The sequence below is a fragment of the Schistocerca cancellata genome, chromosome 1 (assembly GCF_023864275.1).
Source record: "Schistocerca cancellata isolate TAMUIC-IGC-003103 chromosome 1, iqSchCanc2.1, whole genome shotgun sequence".
Classification (NCBI taxonomy): Eukaryota; Metazoa; Arthropoda; class Insecta; order Orthoptera; family Acrididae; genus Schistocerca; species Schistocerca cancellata.
Window position 1 is genome coordinate 762,476,754 of NC_064626.1, and position 19,620 is coordinate 762,496,373.

The 19,620-nt window shown below is 36.1% G+C and overlaps 1 protein-coding gene across 2 annotated transcripts in view; it reads left to right on the forward strand.

Moving 5' to 3' along the window:
* Window positions 1-19,620, forward strand: part of LOC126186750 (protein SDA1 homolog) — a 200,755-nt gene that overhangs the window by 100,132 nt on the left and 81,003 nt on the right. For both annotated transcript variants that reach the window (XM_049928238.1, XM_049928237.1), the window contains 5 exons: window positions 2,076-2,174; window positions 2,296-2,368; window positions 3,159-3,320; window positions 3,398-3,456; window positions 8,572-8,648. In XM_049928238.1, coding sequence (XP_049784195.1) covers window positions 2,076-2,174; window positions 2,296-2,368; window positions 3,159-3,320; window positions 3,398-3,456; window positions 8,572-8,648 — 470 coding nt within the window. The remainder of the gene's footprint in view (window positions 1-2,075; window positions 2,175-2,295; window positions 2,369-3,158; window positions 3,321-3,397; window positions 3,457-8,571; window positions 8,649-19,620) is intronic.

Below are 19,620 nucleotides of genomic sequence, written 5' to 3' on the forward strand. Positions count from 1 at the left end.
TTCTCGCAATATGTTTAGAATTGCCGTGCTTGTTCCTATATCTCTCTCCAGAATCCAAACTGATGTTCCCTGATCTTGGCTTCTACCTGTCTTTGTATTCTTCTGTAAATAATTTGTGGTAGTATTTTGCAACCATGACTTATGAAACAGTTGGTTTGCTAATATTAACACCTGGCTTGTTTGGAATTGGGATTATTAGACTCTTCTTGAGGTCTTGTTTTTCGGCTATCTCATATTGATTGGATAACGCATGGACTAGTTTTATCATGGCTGGCCCTTCAAACAATCTCATTATTTCTGAGGGAATTTCTTCTACTCCAGGTGTGATGCTTTGACTTACGTCTTTTAGTGTTCTCCGAGTTTCTTCCCCCAGTTTCATATCTCCCATTTCATCTTCATTTACATGCTTTTTCTTTTCTGTAATATTGTCTTAAAGTCTCTTTCTGCTATATAGCCCTTTGCAAGGGTTCCAACAGTTTTACAAGGTTTCCAACAGTCTTGAAGTGAATTTTGTGTATGTCAGTTGGAACCTTTGCTATTGTCAGATGTTGTTCATGTAATGCAACTTCTGCCACAAAGCAAAAAGTGCCATTAGCAGAACAAAGTTTGGATTTATTTTCCAGTTTACAACGTAAATGTTTATAGAATTTAAATGCTTGACTTACAGAATAAGAGTTCTATCTTGACTGTCTCCTTTTTGTCTAATAACATTCACACAGAGAACTTCTTAAACTGCTGTGAAGCCCAAGCCATGGAACTTCACCATGGAGGGGCTTCACAGTGCTGCAGACTCTGAGGAATTGCTGATGATGAAGTCACCACTTCAAATGGAAGTTTTTCGTTGCCTCACAACACTCCGGAAGTGCCTCAAACATAAAATAACCCCCAAACAAACCCAGTATCATAATGATACCTTAAATAATATTACCTGAATCTATCAGAACATTCTATATTTCAAATTATTCATGATTATTCAACTATACCTATAGCCAAGGGTATAGCTGGTTGATCCATATGTCCATAGTTTATTAAACATAGCTGTACCCTCACACCTTCTATATATTTCGTCCAACGTTCAGTCTTCCTTTGTTTGCTTAGTACTAGCTTACAACATGAGCTCTTGATATTCATGTAGCTACTTCTCTTTTCTCCAAAAGTTTCTTTAATTTTCTTAAAGGCAGCATCTATCTACCCCTAGTCATGCGTGCTTCTACAGCTTTGCATTTCTCCTCAAGCCATTCCTGTTTTACCTTTTTCAGTTACTCCTAATCTCCTTTTTTGTACGTGTATCCTATTTTGCCTAATTCATTTTATTCATTTTTATATTTCACCTTTCATCATTTAAATTCAAAATCTTGTGTGTTGTAAAATGATTTGTACTGAATCTTACTTCTTGGCTATTTTACAGTCAGTTGCCTTCACCATTTCATCTTTCAAAGCTACCCAGTCATCTGTCGTCTTCTATTGTATTTCTTGCTCGTTTCAGTCAATAGTTGCCTAATGCTTCCTTTGAAGCTCTCAACAATCACTGGTTCTTTCAACTTGTCCAGGCTCTTTCATTTGCTACCTTCAGTTTTGATCTGGAGTTCATAATCAGTAAATTATGACCATAATCCACATCTGATCAGGGAAATAGTTTGATGTTTTAAATCTGGTATCGAAATCTGAAACTTTCGTGCCTCCATCCTGCTTCCATTTATATAATCTTCTTTCATGATTCTCACACCAACTGTTGTCAATAATGAAGTTGTGCTCTGTGCAAAATTTACCAGGTGACTTGCCCAGTTATTCTCTTTCCTACTGTCATATTCCAATCACTTATCAAAATTAAATTTTCATCTCCATAAGAAACTGAATAATTTCTTTAATCTCATTATATGTTTTTTCAATCTGTTCATCATCTGCACCACTTGTACTACTGTGATGAGCCTTGGATATGATAATGTATTATGATTGATGAATTTTTCATAAGAATTTATGAAGAAAAGCAGTTGATTAAAATTGGCAGCACATGAAATAATTTGATCTTAGTTTGGTTTTTAGTATCTCATACTTGTGACATTTTAATTTTACAGAATGAAATATCAGCCAAAGACGTTATCATGGCAAATCGTGTGAATAAAAAGAGCAGGAAAAGAGAGAAACAACTTAAGAAAGTAAAGCAGCTGATTGTGGTAAGTTTGGGTTTTCTGTTGTTTGGTAACTGTGGATTGATGTTTTAAGTTATTTGGAAGCTGTATGAATGTATTGAATTTCTGTGTTATGGAATTATTTGGTTCAAAATATTTCTTGCAGAAGAGTAAAAAGAAGAAAGGTGGTGTGCCTGCATTTAATTTCTCAGCTCTGCATCTAGTACATGATCCCCAAGGTTTGTATAGGATAATCCTTTTTTCTCAAAAAAATATTCATTTTGTAGTATTGCTTTGAATTTAACTTTGCAGGCATCCACTGCATTAATTGTTGTAAGTAGTTGTTATGGATATCAATCAATTTCTTAACTTAGTTCATTTATTTGATTCTGCATAACTGTCCCATGAAACATGTAGGTTTGGAGTGGGGAGAGACGTGAGAGATATGTATAGACTTCCTTGCACCCTATGTGTGATCCAAAGCTTTGAGTGACTTAGCCTTCCACGCTGCATCTAATATGTTTTTTTTCCCCTGGTGAATAAGTGATAATTACCAACTCTATGGATCAACAATTTGACCACATTTTTATAACCATCCCTGCACAAGTTCTCTCTCTCTCTCTCTCTCTCTCTCTCTCTCTCTCTCTCTCTCCTCCCCCCCCCCCCCTCCCCCCTTGCTAATCGACTACTTTTGTTGTAAATCTTTTTGATAATTCTTCTCAGACCGAAACAATTTGGCTGTATGTCGTGGTAAATATCTGTAAAAAATTAACTCTACTAATTTCCAGTTAGTGAAGGCTCATTTAATTTCAGTGTCTGTATCTCACATTACTCAAATTGATTTTGTGAAGACACTTCCTTCTTCTTAAATGCTTCAATATACCATTTATAGTCGTTATACTCCCTCATGGTAGAAGAGTCTATTAGAACAGGAGAAAGTGCAGTGATCTGTTTTGTAATTCTGTCAGAACATTATTGCTTGTATAGTGTAAAATATTGCTAATAGATTAAATTTTTCTCTGTTTTCAGATTTTGCAGAGAAACTTTTCCGGCAAATAGAGACAACCAATGAAAGGTTCGAGGTAAAACTTATGACCCTTGATGTAATATCAAGACTAATAGGACTGCACCAACTGTTCCTTTTCAATTTTTATCCATATATTCAGAGGTTTATGCAACCTCACCAAAGGGGTTAGTCTGTTAAAACGCATTTTATACAAATTAACTTTCATTTCTGCATAGACATTTACCTTCCATTGTTGTTACAGAGGTGACGAAGATGCTACAGTTTGCTGCACAAGCTTCTCATGAGTTAGTGCCTCCTGATGTAAGTGTATGAATTGATGAAGGATCAACAAGATAACTTGTAAAATGTACATCTCAGAAATCACAGTACTTAATTTGTGTTGAGATTTTTGTTCATAACTAATGTTAAATGGGCATACACAAGTTAAAACTTGTAGGCTATAATGGCAAATGAAGATGAAAGACCATACTTGCTAAGAGGTTGTTGTCCTATGATTTTTGTGGTTAATAGCATCAAGTAGGTACCTTTGTATCATCATCTAGTTGAACTCTGGACATAAAACAGGGTGTATACGACCCGGGACAATCGGGAGATCCGGGAAAAACCCGGGAATTTTTTCATCAGAGAAAACCGGGAAATACCCGGGAATTGTTTAGAATTCCGGGAATTTTTCACTGTTTTAGTTTTCAGTTAAATTTTTGTGATTTTGACTGGTAAGAACCAATACTCTAACAAAGAATATTATGTATCCCGCAACTGCAGAATAATACTGCAGCAACAAAACAGAGAAAAATAAACGAAAATAAAACTTAAGTTGCAAAGAAAATGCGCCGTATACAACAACAAAACAGTGCTCATACAAGTGTCTGCCAACAGCAAAGTGTGTCAAAGGCTTTAGGAAGACTATGCAATGCTTTAAAACAACAAATTGCCTCCGATGAGCGTGACGTGACAACTGTTTACATTAGATGCGTTTGAGCAGTTACGGGCTGGCTCTTGCGCATGCACAGTTGAGTCACGTATGTGTAGTACCTTCTCTCTCTTTTGGTTACAGAAGTGTGGCTGGGCGCCGGTTCGGAAATATAGTAAATCCGGGGCTGATGCACAGAACAGTCTGAGTTGTGGTGGGGAGAATAGTCGTCTCCACGTGACCTGTGTTTACGTTCAGTGATTTCGTTGTTTCCTCTTCGTTTATTACTCTCACGTTAAATGATAACAAAACGGATTTTTGTGGCCCGGAGCTATCAAATGAATGAAAATACGTTTACATAATTACGGAAGGCTAAAATATGTTATTAGTTTCAGATTTTATTTCCACCTTTCTGGCAGTCAAGCATTAATCGCCTTACAGCACAATGAAGTTATTTTTGCCGGTTTACTAAAGAGATTTGGCTTTTATTAATCTTTTCTGCTGAGGCAGTCAATTTATTTGAAACAAAGTGTTTAATTTCACTCTATTTGCTAGTTTCAACTGTTCGCTGCATTTCAAGTGCACGTATGGCATTATGCCAATATAAAGAACCAAACATGAGATAATACAGTACTGGTACTCCAAGAATATTTACATATGAATGTGCATTTTAAGCTGAATTTTGCATTTTAGTATGGTTCACGAAATTCCGACGCTCTTGAAGTATCCTCCGATGGCTTGTTTCTTTTATGACATAAAGTAAAATCTTTTAATGTTTTCCACTTATGAAAATATGGGCTTCCTGCGTCATCATAGCTGCTCAAGCGCGGTGATGCCTGTTATCTAGCGCTTTCTTGCAACTGCTGAAACAAACCTATTTCTAACAGGTCGCGGGAAAAATATTGCGAATGGTGGTTTGAAAAGCGTTACATTCAAAGCAGATTTCCTTTTGCGCAAGATGAAGTATGTGCGAGAATGTACAATGAATTTCTTAAATCACAAAGCGTTTGACTCTCATTTAAAAATAAACTCTTTGTGGACTACCATTTAGAAGAATTTCGACCCCAGAAGATCAGACATTTACGTCGTTATTAAAAATTTTACTGGCACAATTGTGTGATGTATCTTAAAGTGTAACACACGCAAAAAAGTTCAACATTATATGTGGAAGCTTAGCTTCTCTTCCAGATTATTAATCTTCGAGACCAGTAGTATATGCGAATGCTATGTCTATTAATTTCCACCATTAACTTTTCTTATTTGTGTGTTCGCGCTACGTAAGAGTGATCTTTCTATTGGCTGCATACATCACGTGTCCTATGCTGTCATCAGCTGGCAAGATCACGTGACATGAGCTATGACTGGCTTACAAAAGTGCATCGCAATCTCGATTTCAATGCTTCGGAAAGTGACATGCGGTGTTTGGTGGAATTCAAATTTATACCTTCGTAATACGAAATTATGCATTGTGCATGTTGCTGCACATCACAGGTCTTTCAAAACGTGTTTTCCCCCCTGAGTTTAATTTTCTAAAGTGCCGGGAAATTCTACGTCACTATATAAAACCATAAACATTCAAAGGATCGATGAGTTTTACAGTGCTGAGGAAGAGTATACTGTCACTTAACATGGAAAAAGTGTATTTTTAACTGGGAGAAAGTGTATTTTTTTATCGGGAGAAAGTGTATTTTTATCCGGGAGAAAGTGTATTTTTAACTGGGAGAAAGTGTATTTTCACCCGGGTGAATGTGTATTTTTAACTGAGAAATCCGGGATTTTTTTTTCCTTGTCCACGTATGCACCCTTTAACAGTTTTCTAAGTATGGTACCGCATCATATTGTAGTTTTATACAATATGACGCAATACCATACCCAGAAAACTTTTATGTCGACTGACTGGCTGAGGAAGCCTATGCAATTATATTAGTTGAATGCTGTTTATTACTCAACATAAAATGACAAAAAAAGGAGAAAAACACGTAAAATGAAAACAGAAATTTGAGTGAAGGTTAATTTATCTAGAGTTGTTCTTGTGGATTCCATTTTAATATAACATTGCAAGTATTAAAAACGTATTCACTACTGTCATTCATGTAGCCACTGGTAAGAGGTTTCAGTCTTTCTTACTTCTTTCCTTTTTCCCTATTAGCTATGCAAACTTGTATTCACTCTTTAAGTTTGATTTTAGAATCAGCCTTATTATAGTGTTAGTTGCAGCAGACAGCATTTAAACTTTTCATTTGTTTACCTCCTTTTTTATTCATTCACAGTAGTTCATTGTTAAATTTCACTAATTTATATAAATACAGGGTCCTTAAACAATAATCTCCTCCCTCCCTCCCTCCCTCCAATTAAATAAGGGTAAGCAACTACTCAACTGACTGAGATATCACCATAATAGTACCAAGAATTTCACTTTCAAGCAACTGCTCTTTTTTTCTGATTTAAGGACACTCACCAAAGCAGACAGTGCATCTGCTGTTGGTTCAGAGAGGTGTGTTCCACTGTAGAATTTTCTTTATCATAAGATTAATTATTTTGTGTACAAGCAGATATCTCAAATACCAATATGAGGGTCATTCAATAAATAATGCACTTAAAAAAATTACGTATTGGTGTTCAACAAAAATATGGAAACACCAAAAACTCAACACTTCACCATATCTAATACAGTACAGGAAATCTGTTGGCATTCAAATCAGCGTCCAGTCATCTTAGAATGGTTAAATACAGATCCTGTATGGTTTCCAAGACAAAATAGTGGCGAGTTCAGGTAGTGATGATGGAGCTGGATAGCAATCACAAACTTTTCTCTCCAAAGTAAACCACAGAGGCTTGATAACATTGTGATCCAATGACTGTGGTGGCTAGGGGAGATGCGACAATTCATTCCCTTGCTCTCAAAACCAGTTCTGGATGGTGCAAGCTGTGTGGCCAAGGGGTCCTGTCATCTTGGAACACAGTATCACGATTGGGAAACAAACATTATACCTTTGAATGGATCAGATATGCCAGAATGGTCATACAATCCTTGACAGTAATGCCACCTTGCAGAGTAACCATGGGGTCCGTGCAGTACCACAACACGACTGCTTAAATCATCACCGAACCCCTGCCATGTTTCACTCTTGAAGCGTAAACTCAGCGAGAAGTTGGAAACAGTGCGAAACGTGACTCATCCAACCAAATAACATTCTTCCTTTGCTCCGTAGTCCAGGTTTTATTGCTTCAGCCCATGTTTTCCTGTTATGGGTATTTGCATAACTGATGTGTGTGGTTTTGGATACCCAGCTTGCTCTGCAATTCCCAGATTATTGAGCTCCATTCATATTGTTTTGGTACTGACAGGGTTCTTTTGCAAAATTCAGTTCTGCACTGACTTTTGCAACTGTTGTCTTCTTTTTATCTCCCACAGTTCTTTTCAATTACTGTCTGTCACTATCACTCCACACCCTTTCATCCACATTGTCACTTAGCAGGTGATGTTTTCACCTGTATGCATTATAAATCTTCGATATTATGCATCGTGAAACATCAAACACTTCAGCTACCTGGATTACAGAAGTACCTACCATACAAGCGCCAACAATTGCCTACAATCAAATTCACTCAGCTCCAACACAGTACACTCACAACTACACAGAATGCTGACCATGAAACATAACCAAACCTCCAGAAAGGAACATATCAGTGCTGACTTCAAGGGAAATAAAAGCGTTGTGGTGACCAAAGTGGATAAGGAAAATGCTACGGTTGTTACAAACACCATGGAAGAGAGTGAGGAGATTGAATAACTATTGACTTATTCTGTGTACCACAAATTAAAAAGTGATCATAGAACAGAAACTTTCAAAAATTTAAATGTCCAGAATGGATAGCTCTGTTACCAAGAATTAAATGCCTCCAATAGCTGTCTCACCCGGAATATATGGTCTTCCAGAGATACACTTGGAATTCTGCCCACTGAAACTTTAAGTGAATGGAATTCTCTCTTTTTCTCCAACTTATCTTTTACCATATCTTATTGGGAAAACTGAGACATATAGTTGCTTAAACAAATATTTTTGTTAAAGATTCAAAACATTTTTTGTAAATCTGCAAGTGACATTTTTACAAGCTTTGATGTGAAAACTTTATTTAGTAACATCCCAGTTGTAGGTACAATAGGGATCAATAAGGAGAAGGTGTCATCTTTGTGGAATTGACACTCTTACAAAATTTCGGGCAGAAAAAAAGCAGATAAGTGGAAACTGACATGTAATATTATGAGATTGTACCATATTTCATAAAACTGCAGGCAGTATATTCTCTCGGGCATGATACATAAATTGTACCATAATTTAATCAGGTGAGTTAGCATCATCATAGTGCTATGTGTGTTGCATAGACAGTATAGCAAGAGAATGTAGTATTATTTTGATATTGGACTTTATTTTACTGTATTTCACTGAACCCTAGTAATTCTTTCTAATGTGTTAAATGACAAGTGCTCTGTGTTTTTTCAGATCTTAGAACCAGTTCTTAAGACAGTGGTGAACAATTTTGTCACAGAAAGGAATTCAAGTGATGTAATGGCTATAGGGTAAGTACTTTAAAACACCTGTACCAAAATTTTTATTTCAGATAGCATAAGAAAAACTGAAGTTTATGAATATATCTGACACTCAGAAATTACCATTACAACTAACTAAAATTTCACAACTTACCACAGTACGGTGGAATCTTGTTAGCACATTTTTGAAGGTCCACATATTTTTAACATCATTAGCAGGACAATATGCTACTGGAAAATACCTAATTTGCTAACGATTCGGCTTTTTCGTTGGCGAAAATGTGGAATTAAGGATTCCACATTTGAGGTAATATGCGGTCTCTTAATGCCATGCTTCATGACGTGCTATCTCAATAAATCGTGATTCAAAATGTGCCTTTTGGAGAACATGTTCAGAATATCACAACCAGAAACTCTCAGAATTATTATTATACAAGAACCAAAAATGTGTTAGATAAGACAAGATTGGTTAAAACCAGTGTGTCAGACACATACACTTCTGCTATCAGCCAATTGGAATGCAGGAAAGTCATGTGAGATCAAGAGCTTAGCCTCTAGGATTACTCGTGTAACAACTGATAAATTGTTACATTAATTGCCTGTTCATTTTACAGATAGAATCTTAACCTCTTTGCATGACAACTACAACACACTGAGTTAAAATGTAAACAACTGTAGTGCGTGTAAAATAAGTTGTGACTTTTGACAGTTCAGCAAGGAGTGAGTGGAGGGAAGCATAGTTGCCAGTGTGTGTAGCGCACACCAGCAAGTGATCGCAGCATAATGCCAGTCCTAGACGGCACAGAACCTGCCAGGCTCGCTTGACTGGATGAACAGCAAGTTGGCTCAGCCATGATCTTTCTGAAATGATTTTAAAGAAATTCTTTGGTAATAAACTCTCATTCACACACATCTAATAGTTTTTAAGTCATCAGCTTCATGACGAACCACCTATCTGTTTTGAATCATGTTCACACTTTTACTTATAAAATACTTTATTAAAATATACACATGTTAACTTTACAATAGATGCACGAAGACTGACTATTGCGCCTCATCACTCACACATATATACACAAACATAGCTGTCACCACAATCGATACTTCTCGAACATACTCGATATAACTTTTTCTAGAACGATGTTCTGGAACTTTCTCATATCCGATATAAATGTATTACATAATTCCAACACACCTCCTTACATTTATATCGCGATGTTTAACATATTCCTAATTTTAATGAATTTTTCTTTACATAACGACTTTGTGAATATATCTGCAACATTTTCATTTGAATCTACTTTAACAATATCAATGAGTCCCTGTAAATAATACTCATTCACAAAATGCTAATGCACTTCTATATATTTTGAATTCTTTGTAAAATTACCAAACTTCGCTATATTTAATGCTCCTGAATTATCTTCATATGACAATAGGTTTTTCAAATTTAACATTAAAAATGTCTAAAATATCATGTACAAGTTTCCAAAATACAACATTACCAAATAATTTAATTACATAACCAGAAGTTGACTTTCTATCCACACTATCACCTGCCCAATCTGAATCCACAAAACAATCTAATATCTCAGCACTTTCATTCCTACAATAGTTTAATTTCAAATCTTTAGTTAAATATAAATATTTCAAAATTCTCAAAGCATATTTGAAATGAGTACTACTGTAACAACTTTGGAATCTGCTCAAGTAATTCACACTATAGCTAATATCTGGTCTAGTACCCGAACTTATAGTCAAGAGTGCACCTATCAAGTTTCTATATCTAACGTCATTACAATCTTCATACGCTGGTTCTAACTTTAAATTTACTTCCATTGGAGTTTTGTACAAGATCGAATCTTCAATTTTATTTTTTGCAGCTAACGAATCAATGTATTTTTCTTGACTCAAACTCATAACTCTTGTTTCATAATCATAATTAATATCGATGCCAAGATATCTTTTTACCTCACCTAAATCTTTCATATTAAATCGCTTTGACAATAAGTTCTTAATCTTAACAATTTTTTCTTTTCTCACACAGCAAATGAGCAAATCGTCGACAAAAATAATCAAATAAATCGAGACATCTCCATCTCGCAATACATAAAGACAATAATCATATTTACTCCTTTTAAAACCTAAACTTCTTAAAAACTCGTCAAGACAATTGTACCAAGCTCGTGAGCTTTCTCGCAAACCATACAATGCTTTATACAATTTACAGACTCTATCCGTACCATCATCATATCCTCTTGGCTGCTTTACATAAACTTCAGATAAAACTTTACAATTTAGAAACGCAGTCTCTCCGTCCATTTGTTCTATAACCAAACCTTCTTGACAACAGTATGACAACAAAATCTTTAATGTTTGCATATTGGTTACTGGAGAATAAATATCCTCAACGATTTCTTTTTGTTGAAACCCCCTGACAACTAATCTTGCTTTGTAAACACTTTCTGATTTCTTTGTGAAAACCCACTTTACATCAATGGCTTCTTTATCAACTGGTTTATCTACTAATTCCCATGTTTTGTATTTGTTCAAACAATCAATTTCCTTATTCATCGCTTTTTCCCAATAATTTGATTTGGCGCTGTTAATCGCCTCCTCAAAACTTTCCGGACTATTTGCACTGCAAAAGTTTACATAAATAAAATTGCTGTAAACATAATCATTTAATATTTTTGGTTTTCTTTCTCTAGATGATCTCATCAACTCAAGTACTTTCTCTGATTCATGATTATCAGAAAGCTTTTCATTTTTCTCAATTTCCTTCTCTTTTTCTATTAGTTCAGTTTCATTTTTCTATACTTTCGTGTTCAGAATCACTAGAATATTCACTTACTGAATCATAATCTTTAAACCCAATACATTTAACACCACTTTCAACAATGTCCACATGTCGAGCAACAACTATCTTATTATTTATTAGCACTCTGTAGCCTACTTCACAATAACCCATTAAAACCCCCAAATCGGCTTTCCTATCCCATTTCGACTTTCTCAGTTGCTCAGGTACTCTTACAAAAACTCTACTCCCATACAACTTCAAATGATTAACATTAGGTCTTTTCCCCAGTAATATCTCATAAGGAGTTTTCTTTTCAATGGTATTAGCTAGAGTTCTGTTTTTGAGGTACGCTGCTGCACAAACCACTTCAGGCCAAAATCTCGTGTCTACTCGCGCTTCGGCTAGCAGACACTGTGACATGTCCATGATGGATCTGTTATACTTTTCAGCAGTACCATTAAGCTCATGCACATAAGGTGGACAAGCGTTCAATACAATTCCTCTTTGTTTCACAAATTCATAGACATTTTCATTTAAATATTCCTTCCCATTGTCACATCTTATCTTTTTAACAGTTTTCCCAGTGAGATTCTCAACTTCATTAATATACTCTACAAAACATTTGTATACTTGATCTTTAGATTTTATGGTGTAAACACGAGCTGCCTTACTGTAATTATCAATGAAAGAAAGAAAATATCTTTCCCCATGCATTCCAGTAGTTGAGTGAGGCCCATTTAGATCTGTGTGAACAATTTCTAAGATTTCTTTTGCTTTGGTTCTATTATTTTTAAAAGGAACATTATGCATTTTGTTTTTGATACAGATTTTACATTTCATAAATTCTGGTTCTAGTTCTGAAGGAACCCCATCTAACAATTGATGTTTACATAAAGTATTTAGATAATTGAAATTAACATGTCCCAAAATGTGGTGCCATTTTTCCTTTGCTGTCATATTATTGTCTTTACTCATAACATTAACTTCTCCTTTATTAATAGTACTACTCATTTTATACAACCGACCCTCTTTCCATGCAATCGCAATCAATCCATTAGCTTTATCAAAAATTTTAGCATTATTCCCTACCGATACAATTTTGTGATTATCTGTAATTTTAGCATAACTGATCAAGTTTTTGTCTATGTCTTTTACAAAGAAAACATTTCGCATATTAATTGGAACCATTTGATCATAGACAGGAAAATTACTAATTACATTACCAACTTTAGTAGCTTGCAAAATTTTTCCATCAGCAATTTTTACATTTATAGGTTGTTTTAAAGTTATACTCTTAGAAAAATATTCCTCATTATTAATAACATGATCAGTACAGCCACTGTCTAATAACCAATTGATTTGAATTTGATTGTTGTTACTTGACTCTACTGTTTTATTTTGACCTATCATAGAATTAACCTCTGTTATAAAACTACTCATACCATGATCACTCTGATGGTAACCTTGCTTGCTGTGATACCGACCGCTGCTAAAACCATGCTGCTCTCCTCGACCACGTTGCCTGCTGCCATAACCTCCACGCTGCATGTTGCCGTAATTTCCACGCTGTACATTGCTATAGCCTCCACGTTGCATATTTCCATTACCTCTGTCGCTGCTTTGAAAATGTACTCCACGATGCCATGTGCCTCTGTTACTTGTTCTTCCCTGGTTACAATCACGTTTGAAGTGACCTTCTTTGCCGCATCGATAACATACTTGCTCCTGATTTCTTGAATTCAATTTTCTTTCTGTGTGAAATGCATTTGATTTTACCTCTTCATTTCCAGTTTTTGCATTCAATAATTGAATCTTACTTTTAACGTATTCAACTGTCTGGTCCTCTTCCTTCAAGACGTCCACTAAGTCCCCAATATAGCTCATTGACTCTGGTAACGTTCGCAGCATATAATTTAACTTCTCCTTTTCCGTTACTTTAGCGCCTGCAGATTTCAGCTCATTTACAGTTTTTTCAAATGCACTGAAAAATGTCCCCGTATCACTGTAATCACTTAACCTCAATTTGTCCAACTTGTTTCTGCATAATATTTGAAGGGCTGTAGACTCTTTCGAATATAATTCATCAAATTTCTTCATGATCTCGAAAGCACTTTCTCTGTCACTCACGAATTCTAGTTGCTTATTTGTGATTGCACCATAAATATAGTTGATAGCCTTCAAGTCCTCTTCATCCCACGTTTTGTTGTCTGAACTCACTTTTGCCCTCGTAGTCACTGTATGGCATTTCTTCATTTTTAGGTACATGATTATCCGCTGCTTCCAGTTCCCATAGTCCTCGCCATCAAATACAGGAATAGTTATATCAGCCATGTCGAACTTTCTGAATAACACACGACAGCCACAATATAATATTTAACTTCTACTTTTCTTTTCAACAACCACGCTCTGCTACCATGGTTTTATTCATGTTCACACTTTTACTTATAAAATACTTTATTAAAATATACACATGTTAACTTTACAATAGACGCACGAAGACTGACTATTGCGCCTCATCACTCACACATATATACACAAACATAGCTGTCACCACAATCGATACTTCTCGAACATACTCGATATAACTTATTCTAGAACGATGTTCTGGAACTTTCTCATATCCGATATAAATGTATTACATAATTCCAACACTATCATTTCATTAATGGTCATAGTTATTGCAATATTTCAGTAGTAGGTAAATTACTTCAAGAAGTTCTTGGTTTGCAGTGAAAAATAGGTGTCACTATGAATTTGTGTTTGATGCCTGTTAGGTTACATGTTGCTATGTATGAAATGTTGATAATATATTGAATTACACTTTACACTTGCCAGGATATCGCTGTCTGTTTCCAACCTTGAGGAAATGGAATGTACATAAAGTGCTCTGACATGAAGTCATGCGTCAGTGAAAAAAACTAGAATGAAATATTCATAAATGCTACGTATCTCATAAATGTTTTGAGATATCAAAACGAGATTTTGGTAAATGCTAGTGATCATGAGACTTTTGCCACATAATTAGTATCCAGCATTTTCATATCTACAGTGTTATTCAAGTGACCACATATCTTTTCAATCAAATAACGTAATTATTGAGCACAATGGTGAAACAAGAACTGCTGTGGTTTTTGTAACAATATAAGTGAAGATATTACACATTAATTTTTATACTGAGAATTTACTGTTTCATAAACTATTAACCTTACTTGTACTCATTTGTTAGTTTAATAATACACTATTTCAAGATTCTGTCACAATTTCAACTGCATTACAGTGTTACTGAGATGAATATTTCTAAACTCTTCTGTGTTTTAACAAGAGAAGCAGATTTTAATGTGGCAACAGGAGAAGTTACATATTCCTTCAAACTTGTGACAGTCCTCCATGAATCAATGTCCCCACAACTACCTTCTTTGCATTATGGCTGACAATACCAGTCCTGTGGTGTAACATTTGCAGTGGCTTCTTTCATCAGTATTTGAATCCCAGTGAATATAAACTTCTTGCTGTTTTTAGCCACTTTACTTTTCACCTAGGCCCATATACTCGTCGGATTTAAATGAGTATTATACAGATGAAGCCTGATTAAACAATGTCCTTTACTGTCAGGCCAGTTCATCAACATGATAGCGTGAAGATTTGGTTGTACAACACTAAAATTTTCCATTAACTTCGCCTTATACATGGTAAGTTAAACTTCATCTCGTGGAACATTTCTTTGCACCCAGAGCAAAATATCTGCTTTCGTTTACTACATTGTTGGAGCTCTGTGCATCACAACAGAGTTGTACGGCATTTTGTCCATTACTGTTGTTGGATTCCAAGGAATGTTTTGTAGCAGAATGTTATCTTCCCAGCTGGTGAATGTGTTCTTGGAAGACATTTTTATTGCAAATCTTGTATTCAGATGTACTACAATTTATTAATGCAATGTCAACACAAAATGCTTGTTCACAATACCTGACAACTACAGAACAATTCAACGCCAGAAAATACAACTTTGCTATGAGAGCTGACAAATGTTGATGCATCTAATGCGTGACACCACATGGTACTGTTTAGTCATGATGTGGCAACAGTGGTGCATTACCAGCCAAATCACTGGCAGCGTGGTAGGGAAAGCCGGCTGGTCATTGGTGTTAGGTGGGCAACAGCGTCACATCCCCCTCCAGTCAGCCAAACATCAAAAGTTGCAACTAATTTTGAATGCACTATAAACAGTATACATCAGTGCCCTGTGGCAATTTCACAAAGCTCAGCAAAGAACTGAATAACGTCAGTCATCAGTACTGAGAATATTTTTGGGACCATCAGTAATGCTTCATCAGTATTTCTAGTATTGACAATACCTCAATAATCACCTGCTTTATGGATGTATATGTTGTGTTTATCTGTACATTATAATTCTATGTACTTTTCTATGTGGCATATAATTCGTACCTGCTGATAGGTTAATCAAACTAAAATAAAATCTGTATAATTTTAGCTTCAAGAGGCAGCAGCTGTCAAAGGTGTATTACAACCACAATGTAAAATTTTTGTCTCAATGCTTATCAACTGGATTCTATGAAACTATTGCATTAGAATGAATTTGTGGAAGACGGATTGAATTACTTAAAATTATGCTCTAATTTGATGCAATATTAGGAGGCAGGATTCTCATTTTACATCAAATGAATTATAAATTCACAGTGGAAATTTGGTTTAAAATACTACGTTAACCTATTTTGTAATAACTCTCTAAGGTGATTATTTGAATATTAGAACACTACTGCAACACATTTCCCAAAATTAGAAGAGTAAAAAACTTCAACATAAGTTATCATTCTTTAATGTGACATAACCTGTAAATCTGATTATAGCAACGCAAAACACTGGATAATTGTCATTGCAAGTCAGTTAAAAATAAAATAAAAATAACTGAAATTGCAATTTTTGTTACACATGTTAATACAAACAAATATCATTCATTTAGTGCCTCTCTGTTTGTGAACCATTACTAGTAACTGAATACAGGATATCAGTTTACCAAACTATCAGTATGTCAATTGTACAGCTTAGCGTCACTACACTATAATACAGTAAATACGGTACATAGTCCTGTCTTCACAGAGGTTTGAGAAACATATGAATCATTGACTGTTTCTTTTGTTCTAATTTTAATATTGTATTGTTTATCTTAGCTAATACATTCATCACTTCTTTGTTGACTTAATGCTTAACTGTGTCCATTGCTTCAGTAGATTTTGATATTGTATGATGGGGCAAAGGTTCTGTTTCATCCTCTTCTCCACTTTCTTCTTCTTTCTCTGCCATCTGTTCCTTCAAGACTTCATCAGTTGTCTTGGACTGACAGCTGGTAAAACCATCATCGTATTCAACATAAGCATTAAAGTTAATGTAGGTCATTGCTTTCTTCTTGCTCCATTATTTGCTGCTACTGCCCAGCTGCAGTTTCTTTGTTGTGTGGTGTGATGTCTTCTGTAAGTATCTAATGAAAGGCAGCCATCTTGAAGCATTCTAAGATTATGCTTTCTTGCATGGAATCGCAGGCACTTCTTAGAAGCATAGTGACTGAGATTGTTACCTTCCTCATTCTAGTATGAAGAATCTTCCTGTAATTTTGTTTCAGGCTTTTTGTAATGCCTTGGTTGAATGGCTAAAAGTGCTTCTACAGGTGGGAGGAAAAACCACATTCACAGTATATATATACTATATATCTTGGGCATGTGCTACATCCTGGTCAATAAACCCTGATGATGTTGAGGCCTACCCCCATGAACCATGGACCTTGCCATTGGTGGGGAGGCTAGCGTGCCTCAGCGATACAGATGGCTGTACCATAGGTGCAACCACAACGGAGGGGTATCTGTTGAGAGGCCAGACAAATGTGTGGTTCCTGAAGAGGGGCAGCAGCCTTTTCAGTAGTTGTAGGGGCAACAGTCTGGATGATTGACTGATCTGGCCTTGTAACACTAACCAAAACGGCCTTGCTGTGCTGGTACTGCGAACGGCTGAAAGCAAGGGGAAACTACAGCCGTAATTTTTCCCGAGGGCATGCAGCTTTACTGTATGGTGAAATGATGATGGTGTCCTCTTAGGTATAATATTCCGGAGGTAAAATAGTCCCTCATTCGGATCTCTGGGCAGGGACTACTCAGGAGGACGTCGTTATCAGGAGAAAGAAAACTGGCTTTCTACGGATCGGAGCATGGAATGTCAGATCCCTTAATCGGGCAGGTAGGTTAGAAAATTTAAAAAGAGAAATGGATAGATTGAAGTTAAATATAGTGGGAATTAGTGAAGTTCGGTGGCAGGAGGAACAAGACTTTTGGTCAGGTGAATACAGGGTTATAAATACAAAATCAAATAGGGGTAATGCAGGAGTAGGTTTAATAATGAATTAAAAAAATAGGAATGCGGGTAAGCTACTACAAACAGCATAGTGAACGCATTATTGTGGCCAAGATAGACACGAAGCCCACGCCTACTACAGTAGTACAAGTTTATATGCCAACTAGCTCTGCAGATGATGAAGATAAAAGAAATTATTCAGGTAGTGAAGGGAGACGAAAATTTAATAGTCATGGGTGACTTGAATTCGAGAGTTGGGGGAGAGAAATGAAAGAGGAAGCCGCCTGGTAGAATTTTGCACAGAGCATAACTTAATCATAGCTAACACTTGGTTCAAGAATCATAAAAGAAGGTTGTATACATGGAAGAATCCTGGAGATACTAGAAGGTATCAGATAGATTATATAATGGTAAGACAGAGATTTAGGAACCAGGTTTTAAGTTGTAAGACATTTCCAGGGGCAGATATAGATTAAAACTGAAGAAACTGCAAAAAGGTGGGAATTTAAGGAGATGGGACCTCGATAAACTGACTAAACCAGAGGTTGTACGAGGAGAGTATAAGGGAACAATTGACAGGAATGGGGGAAAGAAATATAGTAGAAAAAGAATGGGTAGCTCTGAGGGATGAAGTAGTGAAGACAGCAGAGGATCAAGTAGGTAAAAATATGAGGGCTAGTAGAAATCCTTGGGTAACAGAAGAAATATTGATTTTAATTGATGAAAGGAGAAAATATAAAAACGCAGTAAATGAAGCAGGCAAAAAGGAATACAAACGTCTCAAAAATGAGATCGACAGGAAGTGCAAAATGGCTAAGCAGGGATGGCTGGAGGACAAATGTAAGGATGTAGAGGCTTATCTCACTAGGGGTAAGATAGATACTGCCTACAGGAAAATTAAAGAGACCTTTGGAGAAAAGAGAGCCACTTGTATGAATATCAAGAGCTCAGATGGAAACCCAGTTCTAAGCGAAGAAGGGAAAGCAGAAAGGTGGAAGCAGTATATAGATGGTCTATACAAGGTTGATGTACTTGAGGACAATATTATGGAAATGGAAGAGGCTGTAGATGAAGATGAAATGGGAATTATTATACTGCGTGAAGAGTTTAACAGAGCACTGGAAGACCTAAGTCGAAACAAGGCCCCGGGAATATAAAACATTCCATTAGAACTACTGATAGCCTTGGGAGAGCCAGCCCTGACAGAACTCTATCATCTGGTGAGCAAGATGTATGAGACAAGTGAAGTACACTCAGACTTCAAGAAGAATATAATAATTCCAATCCCAAAGAAAGCAGGTGTTGACAGATGTGAAAATTACCGAACTATCAGTTTAATAAGTCACAGTTGCAAAATACTAACACAAATTCTTTACAGGCGAATGGAAAAACTGGTAGAAGCCGACCTCGGCAAAGATCAGTTTGGATTCCGCAGAAATGTTGGAACATGTGAGGCAATACTGACCCTACAACTTATCTTAGAAAATAGATTAAGGAAAGTCAAACCTACGTTTCTAGCATTTGTAGACTTAGAGAAAGCTTTTGACAATGTTGACTGGAATACTCTCTTTCAAATTCTAAAGGTGGCAGGGATAAAATACAGGGAGCGAAAAGCTATTTACAATTTGTACAGAAACCAGATGGCAGTTACAGGAGTCGAGAGGCATGAAAGGGAAGCAGTGGTTGGGAAGGGAGTGAGACAGGGTTGTAGCCTGTCCCCGATGTTATTCAATCTGTATATGGAGCAAGCAGTAAAGGAAATAAAAGAAAAATTCGGAGTAGGTATTAAAGTCCATGGAGAAGAAATAAAAACATAGAGGTTCGCCGATGACATTGTAATTCTGT